This window comes from Wyeomyia smithii, chromosome 3 (genome assembly GCF_029784165.1).
Source record: "Wyeomyia smithii strain HCP4-BCI-WySm-NY-G18 chromosome 3, ASM2978416v1, whole genome shotgun sequence".
NCBI classification, from domain to species: domain Eukaryota; kingdom Metazoa; phylum Arthropoda; class Insecta; order Diptera; family Culicidae; genus Wyeomyia; species Wyeomyia smithii.
The window spans coordinates 235,670,214-235,689,869 of record NC_073696.1 but is presented as its reverse complement, the minus strand read 5'-3'; the positions used below and the strand labels follow the sequence as shown (position 1 = coordinate 235,689,869).

General features: G+C 39.5%; 1 protein-coding gene across 3 annotated transcripts in view; it reads left to right on the top strand.

Moving 5' to 3' along the window:
* Window positions 1-12,839, top strand: part of LOC129727135 (zwei Ig domain protein zig-8-like) — a 465,271-nt gene extending 452,432 nt beyond the window's left edge. For 2 of the 3 annotated variants that reach the window (XM_055684625.1, XM_055684623.1), the window contains exons 7-8: window positions 16-184; window positions 297-12,839. In XM_055684625.1, the coding sequence (XP_055540600.1) occupies window positions 16-184; window positions 297-427 (300 nt within the window). In that variant the 3' untranslated portion in view covers window positions 428-12,839. The remainder of the gene's footprint in view (window positions 1-15; window positions 185-296) is intronic. The other variant, XM_055684624.1, reaches the window with a different exon arrangement.
* The last annotated feature ends 6,817 nt before the right edge of the window (window positions 12,840-19,656 follow it).

Here is a 19,656-nt window from a genome sequence, read left to right as displayed (position 1 = left end):
TTCCATCCTTTCTAGGACATCAACTTCGATTCGCCTCGAGGTGGAATTTCACTGGTCACCGAGAAGGGTGTGCTAACATCCAGTCGGTTGCTAGTGCAGAAAGCGATACCAAGCGATTCCGGGCTGTACACGTGCGAGCCCTCCAATGCCAATCCAGCGTCGGTCCGGGTGCACATTCTGAATGGTAGGTATCAGTAGGCCCGGACTTCACGTCCCATCTTCAATCTGTCTGCTTCGGCAGGATTACACGCCTCATCCAACACACCCTACTAGTACTGTGTCCCCCTTCGTTTCAGGAGAACACCCAGCGGCGATGCATCACGGCATGTCGACCATCCTGGCGGGACCCAGCTTGGTGGTATTTGTGCTCTCCTGTGTACTACTCTACTACCACCACAGCATCCGGTGGAAGCACCCACTGACGTAGTAATCTATCTATAGGCACCATAAAATCTCCTACTACTGTACTTTCACTGTCATACTTTTGTACAGCCACCAACTGAAACAGCAGAAAAAATAGAAGCAAAAATTTTCGAAGAAGAGTCGATTTTCATCCAATTACCGATTATACTACGACATCCCTAAAAATAGGTAACGAAACGAAGAAAAAAATGCAGCCCATTTTAGTCCTCTCTCTGGAACGAGGAAACTGTTGAGCATCCGTTTAGATGTGTCAAAAATCTTAGGAAATAGGATAAATATTTAAGCAAAGTTTTTATATACATACGTGCGTGTGGAAATGATAGTAAGCGTGCATTAAATGCTGCCTAAAGCAGCCGCAAAAATTCATAGCGCCATGTGGGTGTTTGGGTGTGTGTGATGTGCCCCAGAGACCGAGATCAAAGCCGAAACGAGTGCAAATGAGCAAATGTTTGCCGATAATTTGTTTTCCATTTCAATAAAGTGTAAAATCGAATTAAAAATACTAAACAAAAGATGTCCACGAACAAAGGATGGTTACTCATTAAAACGATCAATTACATGCAATTAATTGAAAGCAGAGAAACAGTCGGACCCGGTGTGGTCGTGTTGTTGATGCTGTGAATGTACATGTGTGCGTGAGAGTGTGACAAGCGAGGTACATAGATTGGATGTGCGTGACTTTTAATTTAATTTGCGATCCCAGAGTGACGTGTTTGCGGAAAAGAGGGTGTGATAATCCCACCGTTCGCACGCGAGACACACGCTGTCAAATGTCATCACACGTCATCGCGCCAGACATACTTAGAATAATTTGCTGTCTATCCTGTTTTGCAGTACCCTTGAGCATTCCCAGTATACTGCTTGTTAACATCATCGGGAAAACACATCGTATAAGTTCCATACAGAATGATTGCAGTTTTAATCAATCGTTGAAACATGAGTGCGTCTGTCTGTTCGGCACCAGGAGCCGTTAAACGGTGTATATCATATATGCACAATTAAATCAGAGAGATGTGTTGGTGCTGGTGTTAGAATCAATTCGTTTGATAATTACAATTTGTATTTTATTATGTTTGCGAATTATCGAGCCAGGATTGTTACATTTTTTTTTTCATGTATCTGCTTTTATATATACTGATTGAAACGTAATTTGATTTCGATGAAAATAGCTTTCCCAGCGGTAATATGTCAGAATCATGCGAACTGCATCGGTGCGGATGGATTAATAAATAACTATGGATTACTAAATAACTATATTTTTATTTTGCGATTAGTTTACACAATAGCTATTTAGTAACAATATTTAAAGCACTTTGAACGTGCAAGTTTAGATATGATTAGAGGTGCCACCTATTCCTATTATTATTTAGTTATGAAAATTTGTGATCATTTGAATAGGTAACATGTTTAAAAGGTGAAAGCTTATGCTCTATTTTCTGTTTCCATAATTTCTCCCTCGTGTCAAAAAATACTTTATCATATTAAAACTTCTGGAATTTTAACTAGGTTTTATGCTTGTAAAAATATGCCTGTGAGACTGAAAATTTTCTGTGTAGACTTTATCCCTGCGAACAGAAATGTTAATCTATTGTAATATTATTGCGACAGTGTTTGCTGTATTCCACACTTCTATATTAATAAGCGACATAAACACATCATCGGTCAAATATTTGGTCACACAAGAATGTGTGTATCTTTGCCAAGTTCAATATGTACAGAATAAAGGAAAAATATTGCCTCTAGTTCAATGCGACGCGAGTTGCCAGGCCTTTCTCTAGACTCTTACTATCAAGTCTTGTACAGCCTTTTTGGTCACTTTGTTCCGTAGAATACCAGGTAACCTTGAACTAGAACTGCATCTCGTTGACAACTTTCTTTCGTATCATTTTTAAGTTCCGCTTGACGATAGCCCAGTATTTTTATTATAGGGTGGAGCTCTGGAGTGTTGCGAGGGTCCATGTCCGTTGGTGCCACTTTGTTCACGGCATACCACTCCATGGCCTTTTTTCCGTAATGGCGAGATTCCAAATCCGGCCAATACAGAACGGAACAACTAAGGTGGGGGCCTATCTTGGTTGGTAACGTCTCCGTTAACCACGCTCGACGCCTGGGTTTGAATCCCAACGCAGACATAGGTGTCGATAGTTATGAGGCGGTGCGATCAACTCACAACTAACCTAACTGGTCTAGATTCAACCTAGCCGACACCGAAAGATTTTCTTAGGCGAAAATTCTCTGGGATCACGCCATCCATCGCATAAGGAAGTAAAGCCGTTGACGCCGGTCCGTTAATCAACGGATCGTAAGTTAGGGCTCTGGGTCGATTCGCCACCCCGGGCGTCGGTGATTGGCACAACAACAGTGACGGAACTAGACTGACGGAAAATAAGCGAGAATAAAAAAAAAGAACGGAACAACTGTGTTGCTTGAGAAAAGGTAACAGACGTTTTCTAAGGCAATCCTGCACATAAATCTCCTGGTTGACGGAATCTTTTGCGAAGAAAATGTTACTCTTCAAACCACAGGGACAGATGGCCTGCCATTACGATTATTTTGAAAACTTCGACAATTTAATGAGCTTGAAACTTTCTGTCACCTTTCGTTTTCCAGTTGCCGTATAATATTTCTGTCCAGGGAGCTGTTTAAAGTTTATCTTGACGTAAGTTTCATCATCCTGTAAGGTAAGGGCCCCACATATCGCCCTGACCCCACAATTCGCCCACCCACTAATCAACCAATAGTATACGGGGTTGGTTATTGAATATGCCAAATAATATTTTATTTTCAATCTCAGCTATTATTTTTTTATGTTTGAACACGATTCTAAGAGTTGACACTATATTGCGAACAATAAAAAATAGGTGGGCGAATTTTGGGTACACGGATGAAATGGGCGAATTCTAGAGTCGTTACCCTACCACGCAATAAAACTTCATCAGCAACTTCACGTACAGCTTTCGCGATCTTCGTCTGACCGACTTGTTTTGCTTATCGTCACCATTTGGAGTCACCATCTTTTCGTCAATCGACAGTTCGTTTTTAAGCTAGAGTCACAGTTGTAGACGATACTCCAAGCTTACTTGGAACATCCTGGACAGAAACGTTGGGATTCCGCTTGAAACTGATGGTCACTCTTTTCGTCGTTTTTGCGGTCTTCGGATTTTGATTTCTCTCTGATCCTGTTTTCCAAGCACTTTAATTACGGTGGTTTCGGTTAATTTGGTCACATTCAACATTTTTGTCAACATGGCGTGCGAGTAGTTCGGGTTTTCGCGATGCGCGAGCATAATTTTAATACGTTGCTTCTCTTGCTTCGACGCCATTTTCACAACTGAAGAACAAATGTCAAAATTCAATATAAGGCATCATCTCTAAAATGAGGGGTGCTCGGTTTTTTTTTGTTTTTTTTTTTTCAAATACGATAAAAATAATACGACAAATTGAAGTTGATGAATACTTGACCGTAATACCCTTCACTTTATAGTGAAAAAAGTGGATTTAAAATTCACCGCGCACTGGAGAAGGCTTGATCGCTGCGTGAAGCAATTTTTTGTACCACACTTCTTTCTTCTACTTTATTCTATGCTTCTGCCGCTCGCAGAAAAAATAAGTCACTTGCTACTTACACTACAACTGTGTGCAATTTCGACCACCAAGAAACCAGCCATGCTGGGGTTGATTCTCTTTTGGACTGCGGAACGCACGTCTTACCTTTACTTCTGTCAGGATGCGAAAGAGGAAGAGACCACGCGGTGCGAGATTGGATCGGACGATGCAGGGTTGAGTAAAAGCTGAAAACGAGCGAAATGCTAGTGGCAGGGCTGTGTCACATAGCCAAGGTTAATATATTATAAAACCAACTACTCACTCAGTGTGCAAAAAACGTTTGATATAAAGAAGGATTGCATTTCCCATCCACGCAACTGAACGAAATAAGAGTAGGTCCAATGAGAGTACACAGAAGTACACCGCAGTGCGCAGGTAATACATCAGAGACAACTTGGGTTTTCTCGTAAAAGAATGTGATGCGGAGTGGCATCCAGATTTTTTTCCAGTTTCGAGATCCAAAGCAAACACAATCTACTTTCCTACCCACATACCTCCGTTTTTGAGATATTTTGAACTCAAGTTTGGAAATTTCCAGTTGCCTATGCTATCCTGGTTTTTTTGTATGTTATTTGTGGTTTTCTAGGCGAAAACTGGAATTTTTTGAAAAGTACGGTCAATATACCATAACTTATTTTACGACAGTAAGAAGCTTGCATAAATAATTTTAGAATAATTTTCGTCGTTTGAATTATTCAACTCATAATCCCCGTGAATGTGACTAACTTCTAACTTCTGAATTGTTCATCCATTCTCTTTGTGCAGGCGAACTGCGTGGAAATTGGGGCAAAAACCATACAAACATTGATATTTGAAATCGCCGTCTACTGCGCTGCTTGCTGCTGGTCGTTCCAGTTTTCAGTAAATCATCCTCTTGCTACAGTGATCGGGTAGCAATGAAGATTAAATTTCTGCATGCTAGCTTTTACACGTAACTACTGAGAGTTATACTTCCGGTAAGCAGACTTGTTATTCTCTTGAACATTCGGAAAGAGCAGAATGAATATTCACCGCTCATTTATTCTACAGCATGAGCGCTGCGTATTGCAATTGTTTGCACCACACTCCTTTCTTCTTCTTTGTCTAGGATTCTGTCGCTCACAGGAAAATTAACCCGTTATCGGTCGTAAGGATTTATGCACAGAATCAACCAAACAAAATAGAACTCATATACACTTATTGTTTAAAGTAAATAGTCGTAAAAATTCAAAATAGTGTGGCTAACTAACCATTTCTGTCAAAAACGTTGGTGGCAATAAAATAAAACGATCATGGTTGTAAAAATTGGTGGCAATATAGTTAGCACTAACCGATAAGAGGTTAACACACAACTGGTTGAAACACGAGTGGTGAACCACTCTAGTGAGAATACACACACAGCACTGCTTAGATAAAATCGATAACATACGTCACCTAATTTCCTACCTAGATGCTCCCTTCATTTGATATATTCTTAAGAGACACACAGTAAAAGAAGTGCAGTAAGTTCTGTTGTGTAGTTATTGTGCGTAATGTCTTTTCGTGTGAGAAAGCTTACACCTCTTTAGTATCTGTTTGAAGAAATATTTTAAATTTCTCAGCGATGTTTTTTTGCGATTCGCTGGTTTCTTCAACCAAGTGCGTGAGAGCCAGAGTTGCCAATGTTCCAATTAAACTGGATTCTTCCATTTTTTTTCAAGTGATCCAGTCAAAAGTTTAATCCCAAAATTATACAGTTTTCTATATATGTTTCAGTTTAAACCAGATTATTTATTCACTCAAGCTACGATTGATATTTGAATATATTTTTAAAGATTTTTTAGATTGATATATTTTTTTTAACATTTTTTTATTCCTCACAGTATTTTCAGTATTTTATCCTCTCGCACGAAATACGGCCAAGTTAAGTACTGCATGGCATGGTTGAGATAAAAACAAAAAATAGGTCTTACCAGATCATGAAAAAAATCTTCCGTTTGTTTCCTGCTGCGTAGCAATTTAAGAAAAAACTTTCCCCTGTAGAAGACTGAACCACTGCGACCATTTTTTGATCTATTGTGGTATCAAAAATTAATTAGTTTTTTAAGAGATTGCTAGAAACAACTGAAATTTTAACTTCACTGATGTTACGTAAGAAAATTTTGCAGCAGTACTTTTGTTAAAAGATAATGTAAATGAAAAAACTTTATTTTTCTAAATTTGAGATAGATTGAATGGGTAATTTTTTGGGGAATTTTCCAGTCCATAATTTTAACAAATTGTAAGCTCGAAACGAAACAGTTTAAATTAAAATGAGTAATTGTTTACGAAGTGATATCTCTTTTTTTGCTTTATTTTAAACTTAACTGAACAATTAATTTGTTTGTAATTTTTTAAAAAACTTTCGAATCCAGTTTTTTCCAGTTTATTTTCAGAATTCTTCCAGTTCAATCAAAAATTTGATTAGCATCTCTGTTGAGAGCAGTTGTTTTCTCATTAGAAGATATTCTCCTACACGCTAGTGGTTCTCTGAGAAGAAACGACAAGCCTGCCGGTGAACGTATCGTTGTGCACTCGAGCTAGTAAAACAACAACAAATCGTTTACAAAATCAAATGGTTTATATGAAGGGATTTGCAATAAAAACGCTACAAAAGTAGAACGGGGATAGCGACAGCCAACGACGCCATATTTTTTCTCGTTCTTGTGACATTTCATAATTGAAAGATAGACGATCCAACAACGAATCGAGATTATTAAAATTTACTACCAAAATTCTGAGTCGGCGCTACGTCCAATCATGCTTGTCTTTTCTCCTCAGAAAACCTCTACAGTGCAGGAGAACATCTTCCACTGCGGAAACAACTGCTGTCACACTAAAGAACAAATCACGGCTCATGCTAGAAGAGAGCGACAAACGATTTTCATCTGTTGAGCTACCTGAACGCACTGCGGTGAAATCTGAAAGCTCTCTCTTGCGAGACAATGAACTATGGTGTACTTTCTCACACGTGTGGACATCACACACAATAATTACACTGCAGAGCTATCTGCGGTGCGTTTCACAGTTGGTTTCTTGAGCATGGCAGAAGAGGAAAAGAGATTGGGAGAAAAAAAAGACTGCGTTGCTCGTGCCGCTCGTGTCGGTCGAATTTACTCTGGTGGAATTCGTTTTCGCAGTGTAGCTACACGAGGACTACATTTTTGCCCGGAGGGTTTTATTTCACCTTCCGGACTACTCGCCAGTGGACACTGTTGTGTACTTCTGCGTTTTCTCTGTAGAGTGATTCACCCCTCTTGTTTCTATCAGATGTGGGGTGAGCTGGAGGTGCGCTGGTCTCTCTGTACTCTGGTTGAGACACTTTGGAGTGGAGATAGAAACAGTGTGATGAAAGCATTTGCTACACGCAGGCACATACTGGCAGGGAAGTGCGCGGTGAATTTTTTCTCCTCTCCTTTCACATACTGGGGAGAATGACAAGCACGCGTCCAATTAATGATCGTTATAATCGTCCTGCAATATCAACAACCAAGCATCCAGAGGAAAAATATAAATCCACAGCCACAGTACTGTCCCGACTTAAATATAAGCGCTCAACTCCTGACAGAATTGTCCATGATTGCTAGATTTTCAATTTGCGCCCCCAACTTCCATATCGACTTAGACGTCGTACACAAATTACATAACACTAAAAATCTAGATTTAAGACCCTCTCTCCGCCCTATGTAACGATAATTACCGTTCGATTTTACTCCCCTAACCCCTCTCCAAATTTTCAATTTCGGACAAACATCATAGATACGTAACTGTCTCTACTACCCTCCCCTCCCCCCTTGTAACAATAAGTAACACAGACACAACCCCTCTCAACCCCCCCCCCCCCTTCATGCGTTACGTAATTCGTTACGACGCCTTATACCTACATCAAATATATTTATCTAGAAATCATTCAAAATATTGTCCATTACTAGCCACAACTTTGTCCTATCTTTCTGCCAGAGCTCGAACATCTTTACAATGAAAGTGTTCGTATCTTAGGACCATGTCCCATCGAACAAAACATGTAATAATCGGACGACGCAATATTTGGGAAATATTACGTGTGCGGTAGGACTTTCCATTTGAGCGTTTCTATGTAAGTTTTAACGACTTTGAGAATATGAGCCTGAGCGTTGTCATGCAGTAGAATCACTTTTTCATGCCTCTGCTCGTATTTTGACCGTTTTTTGCACATTATTCCGTTTAATCGCATCACCTGAAGTCAATTTCAATTCCCAATGATGGTTTCTTTCAGTTTCAACAGTTCATAATGAATAACACTGACCTTGTTCGCACCACATACCCGTACACGCATAACTTTCGCAGTGTGTATATTCGGCCGAACATCGTCAGTTTCTTTGAGCTGCTGTAATGGATCAATACTTCATCACCCGTCACGATGCCACGAAATGGCTCGACAGGTAACTTTCAATACCGAAACATGCTGTTTCTGCGTTTGCAAGTCTCTTGTCAAGCAATACCTCCAATTCAGCGTCTTCGGAGATTTTTGGCCTTTTTACGTCGAAATTATCGTCTTTAAAGCGACGAAAACAATAACGACGGGTCTACTAAGAGCAGCATTTTTATAAAAACTCTCGCTGCGCTTTAGTCGCCATTTTCTTTGAATGAAATGAGAAAATTAACACTTCCCGCAGATGACGATTTTGTGGCACAAAATCAGACATTTTTAACAACTAAGTATGTATATAATGCCATAAAAAACCACTAACTTATCTAAGCCACAGATAACAGATATCCAAGCTAGAACAAAAAACTCCAGGAATCGTGTGTAAGATTTCCAATTCTTACTCGTTTGGATTGCTAACGACATCTTTCTACAACTTGCGACTTTAAACACTTCGGTGATGGCAGCGCTGAATTACGGTCAGAGTCGCTGTTTTTGCAACGATATAACACCGTTTTTTGAGGTTTGTGTTTTTTCTCATGTCAACACAAAAACAAACAAATTTATCGCTAATATAAACTGGTATTGAATAAAAAACGTCAACCGTTCTTATTGCAATAATTTTATCGATTATAATAATTACTATCGATTTTATCGAATCATTGACCACTAAGTGTTCTTAGCGCCACCATACTGCATATTGCGACAGGCTAAAAAACCGTTGCGTCTTTTAACACATGAAGCAAAATTAGCTTGGATGTCTGTTATCTGTGTCTAAGCGGTCCAATCAACCAGCCCACATTGTTTCCAAAACTGTAAAAACGTGATCGAAGTTATTTTGACCCAAAAAACTTGATGTTAGAGCCACATTATCTTCAGTAAAGTTGTTCCATCAATTATTCTCCATATTATGGAAGTTACATTTTTGTTATCAATCCACTTAACAGTGAAAACCGAAATTTACTTTTTTCAGTTTTGCATATAAAAATTCATCGTGTTGGGCAAAGTTGCAGCACATTTCTTAAGAAACAACTTTGTCAAAGACATCATACTTATATCTGTCTATTTAAATGGACTTATGTGGAGTTTTCTACAGAATGCTACTAAAAATCAGTTTGTTCAATATAACTTTAAGTAGTGATTTTCTACAATTTTTCAATGTTCTATAATATTGTTTGCTGTAACAAAACAAACAATTTCTGCGAAGAAAGTCTATTTTTTTAGCATGTATACCTGGTACAAGGCGTGATTCATGCGTCTTCGCCACACTCCATCTTCAAGTTTACCGCCAAGTATCGATCGCAGAACTTTACGCTCAAAAACTCCGAGCACTCGTCGATCAGCTTCCTTCAGCGTCCATGCTTCATATCCGTACCGGGAGTATCAGCGTCCTATACAGCGCTAGTTTTGTGCGAGTTTGCAAACTACGGGACCTTAGCTGGTTATGTAGTCCGTAGAAGGCCCTGTTTGCAGCTGCAGCTCTTCGTTTCTCTTCACGGCACATGTCACATGTCCGCTTGTGACATGACCAAGATAAACCAAGATGGTGTTAAGCAACAATAGCCAGAGCCTACTATCGCAAAAATAAAATTTGTAACTTTTTTGTTTCTGCATAAAACTTAAAGTCTTGAACAACGTTGTAGATAATTTCATTACAAACAACTTTGCTAACGAAACTGTGTCTCTATGTACTGCAGATTTAAAAAAACTTAAGTTGCGTATGACAATGTCCATTAATTTGTTTTTTTGTGCTTCTAACATTTTTGTTTGATTTTTTTTTTTCAAAATACAAGAGATCTAGATACATAGAATACAAGAGAATCTAGAGAACTTTGCGCTATATCATGTTTTAAAAATTTTATGAAGACACTATGCTTAGATTCCTTTTGGTTCAGAAGATATAAGCATTTTTAACAATAATTTACCCCAATTTCAACTGCAGATTAGAGAAAAACGGGGACGCCCAGACCGCCATTTTAAAGCTTCAAGTTAGTACTACAAAATGGTGGAAGAGTTACTCGTCCGACTCGTCACAGTTTGGATAACAAGCTTTAAACATTTTTGTAGTTTGGCACATTTTACCTTCAGCATAACGAGATATCATCATAGTAATACAGACGATTTGTGTGTGCATGTCGTGGCTATTGTTGCATAAATCATAATGTGAGCAATTTTAATACAAAAAATTGCTTCGAAGACGCTATAGTCCAAAATTAAAGCACTTAGACATTACAGAATTATTCAAACCACTGTGCAGTTCCTTCAATTTATCGATAGTACCGCGAGTAGAATGAGCAGAAGCGTTGTCTTAGTGAAAGAACCCTTTTTTTACCATGGCTGTTTTACCAATCGATCCAATAATGTACAATAAAACTATTAATTGCTTTTCATATCATGTCCAAAATAATCGATGAATTTTATGCCCTACGAATTCCCAAAAATACCAACACATTACCGACTGATTGTTATACTTTTGGGCGCTTCGCACAAGTCTCTCTAAGAAAACAGTCACTCTGCTGACTGTCGATTGGATTTAGGAGGGTAGTGCTGGATCCATGTTTCTTCTGTGGCGATCAAAAACGCTTGTTAAAGGCTTGTCGAAAGTTTTAACTAGACAATCCTTTATTTTATTCGCTGGTTATACAGTCCGCGTTCGCGTTAAAAAAAGGTTTTTATTCTTCTGTTTCAGCTAACTTTTTTCTCGGTTCAGTGTTTCCAGTGATACCATACATCCGTTATCATGAATCGCCGCATTTTTTTCCTATTGCGCGTAATCAATACCAGATTCGCCGCCAAAACTTTTAAACTTTTTGACCAACTGTTAAGACGCGCGATAACCATCGCACGCACAGCTTCTTTATGATGAAAACAAATATTCAAGTAGTGCAAAGCTTGTTGAGAGCTTTATATTTGTTCTTGACGATGCAGAAGTCAAAAAGCATCATCATATTTTTTATTCTATTTGATGATAAAATTTTGAAGCTAGTCTGTGACTCTATCTTAATGATTTCTCAAGCAACTTACTTTATATAGATTGAAAATTTATCGTTCAAATTGATTCCATAACCAGAAACCAACCCAAAACAAAACATCGATTCGTGGCATCAGTTTCAATGCAATAGAGAGATAAATTTTGTAAAAAATAGTTGTAATACTTACTGAAGATAAAGTTTCCAGTGAATGCATGTGAACTCAACAGTAGAGAAAATCTGACAACAAAACATACAACAACAACAAAAGTTGACGAACGATGGCTGCTGCAGAATCAACCACTACCTTAGGTTTGAAAACAAAACGGATATAATTTCGAAAGAAAGCAGATTACAACATACATTCACAAGTGAGGCTTATGAAATATAACTATTAAAAAAAAACTACAAAAAAAAACAAAAACCATTTCCACATGCACAGTAAATGTAGGGAAAACCATCTACCCAGCAAATGTCAGCCATTTAAATCAGAGTGCAATAGTAACTACTTCTCTGTCAGCGTCACCGGACGCGATCTGTCGAAAATCCGTAGAAACCGAACAAAGAAGAGAATGATAAGCCGATTTAACTCTTGAACTTGTTGTTAACATATCAACCGATCAACTCGGGTGCATGTATCTGAGCGTGTATGTAGATGAGCCGGTATGAACGAATTAAACTACCGAATAAGCTACAATATTATAGGTGGGAAATTGGGTTTCACCTCGAACGGTGGAAAACGGATTGTTTGATTTTTCTGAAAATCCCATTTTATGCATGTTTAAAATATTTTTTCCATGCTTTTGGTTAACATTTAAACCATCAATTGCCCGGATAATCTAATTTCGCAGAACAACGACCAGAACCAAAAATTAAGCGCCCATCAGGAGGGACTCGGTTCGATGATTATAAATTGTAGATAAATACCACAGAAAAAAAACACCCATTTGAAATTGTAAAGATTCACAACCTGCAAACTGAATGAAAGGAAAAGCATGTCAAACGTTGCGTTGTTGAATTGAACCAAATTTTATGAATCCGTTTTTTTTTCTCGCAAAACATGAAATTACTGTTAAAACAGATAGATAAAGTATGAGTGGTGAGGATGTGTACAAACGGAACAAAACTAGAGCAAAAATTTTACAGTATAACGAAGCGAACTAGCGATCATTCATTCCATGTAAGATGTACCTAGCCAAGGGAGCTAGGTTTGAGGATGAGGGTAACACTCAAGTGCACAGCACAGATAGGGAAATACGAAAAGTTAGCGACCGGTCGAACAGGTATAAATCTGGAAGTTGACGACATTAAACGGTACGCTGCTTTAGCGAGAGAAGCAAATGTTGAGTGAACTTGCCATGTTGTCAGCTTCAAGTTACAACTAACTTTGTATTTAAAAAGTGTAAACAAATTGAATAAAAAACTGAGAAAAATTCTAATGAATTTGATTTGTTTATTCGTTATCCGAACCACTTTTCTCCATCCGAAAAAAAAACAATTGTTAAGCATTCCAGGTATCATGAGTGGAAGGAGGTGAGTACGATATTTCATAAAGAATACTTTCAAATAAATATGTATTTTTAGTGAATTATTTTTAGCAAATAACTCTTCCTGGAGATGCTACATGTTTTGCCTTTCTCCTAGAAAGGTATAGCAATCACTTGCAAAACCGAAAGTATAAAACTAAAAAGTATAAAACTAAAAAGTATAAAACTAAAGTACTCGACTCAGCTTGACGAGCTGAGCATTTTCTGTATGTGTGTGTGTGTGTGTGTATGTGCAGATTTTTATTCTCACTCACTTTTCTCAGAGATGGCTGGACCGATTTTCATGAAACTAATTGCAAATGTAAGGTCTTGTTGTCCCATAAGACCCTATTAAATTTCATTGTGATCGGATTTTTAGTTTAGAGGTTATGTATCAAAATGTAAAAATCATGAAACATCATTATCTCGGAAACTACAATACCGAAATTGCTTTCGAATGAACGGGCTACCTGAAAAACCCTTAACTTTTAAATTTCATAAAGATTGAACTTGTGGTTCAAAAGTAATTTAAAGAAACGTGTTTTGAAGACTGTTTAATCTCACTCATGTTTCTCGAAGATGGCTGAACCGATTTTCAAAAAATCAGTGTCAAATGGAAGGTCTAGTTGCCCCATAAGACCCTATTGATTTGTTTTGCAATCGGACTGTTACTTTTCCTGTTATACTAAAAATGTGAAATCCAGCTATGAAAAGGAACATATTCCGAAGACTACTTGGACTCACTCACTTTTCTCAGAGATGGTTGAACCGCTTTCCACGAAATTAGTGTCAAATGATAAGTCTAGCTGCCGCATAATACCCTATTGAATTTTACTGTAATCTGACTGTAACTTTGTCTGTAATGTACCGAAATGTGAAAATCACGAAACTTCATTATCTCAGAAACTACACAACCGATTTGATCAATATTATTATCAAATGAGCGGGCTAGTTAAGGGTTAACTGATGAATTATGATTGAGCACGTGGTTTCGAATTTTGGCTGCCTTATACGTTCCCATTTCATTTGATTATAATCGAACTTAGGCAACCGTTATGTATTAAATTGTTAATAAAACAAGGAAAGTCTATTATCTCAAAGAATACATGACTTATTTGAACATAACTAGTGTCATACGAACGAGTCATCTCTCAACCTTACAAATAACAAACTTCATAGCAATTTGATATGTGGCTCAAAAGTTATGGACAGAAAAGAAATTCAAAGACTATTTAAAACTACCCTGCTTTGATCGATATATGTGGCCTCAACATAATTTGAATGTGGTATCGTACTATTTGAACATTTCAAATTCATTGATTCCTTGCGATGAGTTTAAAATCTGCAAATGCACGACGAATCGGCCATAAGATATGATCAAAGCCAAATAACAAATCGTTTAAAATGATTGGTTTTATCTAAATGACAACATTCTCGACTTTTGGCTTCTGTACATCGCCGTAATTCTGAATATATTCATATTGGGTGGTATTCGGTCATTATCAGCAGATTTTCTGGCATCAATCTGACACCGGAAATACCCATATTGATACTTCCCAATTTTGGAGTTATTTTGGTTGTTTTCCAGAAATTAAAAGTGGTCGTCTTTAAATTCAAAATGGTGTCCAAGGCCAATGTTTGGTTTCTATGCATCATCTCGATTACGGAAATATCCATATTGAGCATTATTCGGTCATTTTCGACTGTTTCCTAGAATTTGCAATTAAAAATGGTGCCGGAGGTCAATTGTTAGCTTATTGCATCATTCTGGTTCCAGAGTTACTCATATTGGATAGTATTTGTTTATTTTAGGCTGTTTTTCCCAAACCGGCAGTCGCCATCTTGGATTTCAAAATGGTATTTATGATAATTTTTGGCATCTGAGCGTCATTCTGGTTGAAGAAAACCCCATTTTGGGTGTTATTCGATCATTTTCGGCTGTTTCCCAGAAACCGGAAGTCGCCAACCTAGAATCCAAAATAGGGTCTGTGCTCGATTTCAGCTACTGTGTATCATTCTTCCCGGAGATACTCATGTTAGACGGAAATCGGCCATTTTTGGCTGTTTTCCAGAAACCAGAAGTTGCCATTCTACAATTCATAATGGTGTCTGAGGTCAATTTTAGCTTCTTGCAACCTTCTGGCTCCGGAACCTTTATCGGCACTAAAAACCCCTCCGGAAATACTCATAATGGGTGGTATTTGATCACTTTGAGCTGTTTTTCAGAAACCGAAAGTTGGACTTTAAAATTGCCTGTGGAATCAATTTCTGTTATCTGGGCGTAATTCTGGTTCCGAAAACATTCATATTGAATGGTATTTGGTCATTTCCGGCTGTTTGCCAGACACCGGAAGTCACCATCTTAAAATTCAAGATTGTGTCTGTGATCAACTTTTAGCTTCTGTCCATCCTTCTGGTTCCGGAGATACTCATATTTAATGGGACCGTTTCAGACCGTTTTCCAGAAACCGGAAGTTGCCATCTTACAATTCAAAATGTTGTCTGAAGTCGATTTGTGGCTCCGGTGCAACATTACGGTTCCGGAAATACCCATATTGGGTGGCATTTGTTCGTTTGCCGCTGATTTTTCGAAACCGGAATTCGCCATTTTGGATTTCATAATGACATTTGAAGATAACTCCGATCGATTTTAGCTCCTGAGTATCATTCTAGATCCTGATATTATTATATTGGGTGGAAATCGGCCATTTTGGTTGTTTTCCAGAAACCGTAAGTTGCCATCTTACAATGCAAAATGTTGCCTAAGGTCGATTATAGAACAAATTTGTTACCACTGAAAACATTCACCTGCCAAATATGGTTCCATTTAGTTGGTTAGCTCTCGAGATGTGCAGAAATTTGTGTTTCATTTGTATGGAACCCCTCCCTTCCAGAAAAGGGAGGGGCGTCGAACCATTATGGACATATTTGTTACCCCTCAAAACATCCACATGCCAAACTCGGTTTCATTTGCTTGGTTTGTTCTTGAGTTGTGCAGAAATTTATGTTTCATTTGTATGGGACCCTCGTTTCGAGAAGAGGGAGGGGTTTCAAACTATCATAGGAACCTTTCTCGGTACTAAAAACCCCTACATACAAATTTTCACGTCGATCGGTTCGGTGGTTTTCGAGCCTATATGAATCAGACAGACAGACAGACAGACCGGACTGCATTTTTATATGTATAGATTACATTATCAATATTTTGCATTCCGAGTCGAACAACCAAGCGCATCGGTTGTGTTTATCGGTCGTCTCGATATATTCGCAAAAAGTAATCGAACAAAAGGCATCGCTTGCCCGGTCCCGGTCTGCTTTGTTGCTGCGTAGCTGAACCGCCGCTGCTGAACTGATCGTTTCGGTGTTTAGCTGTGTTGAAGACAACCAGAGCTACAAACAAAGAAGAAAGTGTAAATCCGCACAGCTGCCGGCTGCCGGCTGCTGCACCCAACCACCACACATCACATTGTCGAAGACAACTGGAGCATCGCTCGAAATCAAGAAAAGGTACGTGTTTCTTGTCGGTGTTAGGGCGCTAGCCTTAGCACAATGGAAGTCGATCCTCCGACACCGAACCCTCCTGACCCTGTCCCTCCTGCTCCTTCCCCCGCTGTTCACTCTTCAGTTCCCCCTCGTGCCAGGCTCTACCTTGACGAAACAGCAGGTTCACGTTTCGTTGTATTAATCCGGCCAAAAGCAGGACCTAAGTCGAAATCACTGAACATATTACAAATTTCGAAAGACCTGACGTCACGCTTCAAGGCCGTGACTGAAATAATCAAGGTCAGACCAAACAAGCTCCGTGTTGTGGTCAATGACCTGAAACAGGCCAACGATATAGCTTGTTTCGAGCTATCGCGTATACAGTGCCTCTTGAAGGATGCTGTAGGCTGTTTTAAAAACAGCAGCCTTCCTGAGGTTAAGGTATTAGAGGGTAAACAACTGCGATCTGTGGCGCTCGTCGGCGACAAAAAAGTATACACTCCGTCAGACTCGTTTCGTGTCACGTTCGCCGGGTCTGCATTGCCGAGCCACGTCTTGATCCACCGGGTTCGTTCTTTTGTGCGCTTATTTTTACCCCGTTTAATGAACTGCACCAATTGCAAGCAGTTTAGTCACACAGCCGCCTACTGTTGCAATAAGGCACGGTGCGGTAAGTGTGGAGAGAACCATGCCGACAATTCCTGTAGTGCGAATGCTGAAAAATGTATCCACTGCGGGAAGAATCAGCATGAGCTCTCCACATGCGCGGTGTACATGCTCCTTTTGCACATCCAGTTGACAAAACAAATGCTGGATTGGTGAATTTTTCTAATATTGTGGACTGGATTTTCGAAAATTTCAATATACCTGATCCAATTAAAAACTTTCTTACAGCGCTCCTCCCAACAGTTAGATCATTTTTGAAGCAGTTGACTGCCCAATGGCCCCTCCTTGCAGCGATCGTATCCTTCGATGGCTAATTCAACTGCTAATTTGAAGGATTCTCTCTCTGTTTTACAGTGGAATTGCAGAAGTATTTTACCAAAAATCGATTCATTCAAAGTTTTGATAAATAAAAACAAATGCGATGCATTTTCCCTTTGCGAAACTTGGCTTACTTCGAACACTGATCTTAACTTCCATGTTTTTATTATTATTCGCCTTGATCGAGACACCCCATATGGAGGAGTACTTTTAGGGATTAAAAAGTGCTATTCTTTCTATCGTATTAACCTCTCCTCGATTCCGGGCATCAAAGCTGTCGCATGTCAAATGACAATACAAGGTAAAGAGCTTTGTATTGCCTCAATATATATTCCTCCCAGAGCACAGGTTGGGCAACGGCTGCTCTTTGATTTAATAGAACTTCTTCCCTCGCCACGTTTGATTTTGGGAGACTTCAACTCTCATGGTGTGGCTTGGGGTTCCCCTTACAATGATAACCGCTCCTCTTTAATCTATAGTCTTTGCGATGACTTCGATATGACTATTTTAAACAACGGTGAAATGACACGTATCCCGCGCCCAAGCGCTTTGGATCTATCCTTATGTTCGACGTCGCTACGGTTGGATTGCACATGGAAGGTAATCCCCGATCCTCACGGTAGCGACCATCTGCCTATTCTTATATCAATTACTAACGGGTCATCTCGCATGCGACCAATTGACATTCCGTATGACTTCAAACGGAATGTCGATTGGAAGTTATTCGAGGATATGATTTCAAAAGCGGTCGAGTCGATTCAACATCATCCACCACTTGAAGAATACAACCTCCTCGCGGGCTTGATTTTCGACGCCGCGTTGCAAGCCCAAACGAAGAAATATCCTGGCGTAACGATTAAAGAACGGCCTCCCACTCCGTGGTGGGACCAAGAGTGCTCTGATGTCTACACGCAAAGATCCGACGCGTTTTTGGCCTTCCAGAAGGGAGGTATACCCGACGACTATATACGGTATTCGGAGCTTAATACCAAGCTTAAAAGCCTGGCTAAAGCAAAGAAACGCGGATATTGGCGTCGGTTCGTGAACGAGACGTCGAGGGAGACATCGATGAGCACTCTTTGGAACACAGCCCGAAGAATGCGGAATCGCGTAAAGGTCAACGAAAGCGAGGAGTCTTCAAGTGGGTGGATATTTGATTTTGCCAGGAAAGTATGTCCAGACTCTGCTCCTGAGCAAAATATTGTTCGCGATGCGACTCCGGGCCACGACGCGATAGAATCACCTTTTACGATGGCAGAATTTTCAGTTGCCCTCCTGTCCTGTAACAATAACGCGCCTGGGTTAGATAGAATCAAATTTAACTTGTTGAAAAATCTTCCCGGCACGGCCAAGAGGCGTCTATTGAACTTGTTCAATAAGTTCCTGGAGCAAAACATTGTACCGCAGGATTGGAGGCAAGTGAAGGTGATCGATATCCAAAAACCAGGGAAACCAGCTTCTGATCACAACTCATTGGGTCGAATCAAATGGTCTACTATCAGATACTCAATTTGGCTTCCGCCGTGCCAAAGGGACGAATGATTGTCTTGCGTTGCTTTCAACAGATATTCAGCTGGCGTATGCTCGCAAAGAACAAATGGCGTCTGCGTTCTTGGACATTAAGGGGGCTTTTGATTCCGTTTCTATTGACATTCTTTCGGCCAAACTTCACCGACAGGGATTTTCTCCAATTTTGAACAATTTTTTAAACAATTTGTTGTCCGAAAAGCACATGCATTTTACGCATGGCGATTTGGCAACTTTTCGCATTAGCTACATGGGTCTTACCCAGGGCTCATGTTTAAGCCCCCTTCTTTACAATTTTTATTCAAATGACATCGACGAATGTCTGGCAAATTCATGCACGATAAGACAACTTGCAGACGACAGCGTGGTTTCTGTTACAGGAGCCAAAGCTGCCGATTTGCAAGGACCATTGCAATATACCTTGGACAATTTGTCTGCTTGGGCTTCACAGCTAGGTATCGAATTCTCTCCGGAGAAGACTGAGATAGTAGTTTTTTCTGGGAAGCATGAACCTGCTCAGCTTCAAACACAACTAATGGGTAAAACGATTTCTTAGGTTTTGGTACACAAATATCTTGGTGTCTGGTTCGACTCTAAAGGCACCTGGGGTTGTCACATTAGGTATCTGATGAAAAAATGTCAACAAAGAGTGAGTTTTCTTCGTACAATAACCGGACAATGGTGGGGAGCCCATCCAGGAGACCTTATAAGGCTTTACCAAACAACGATATTGTCT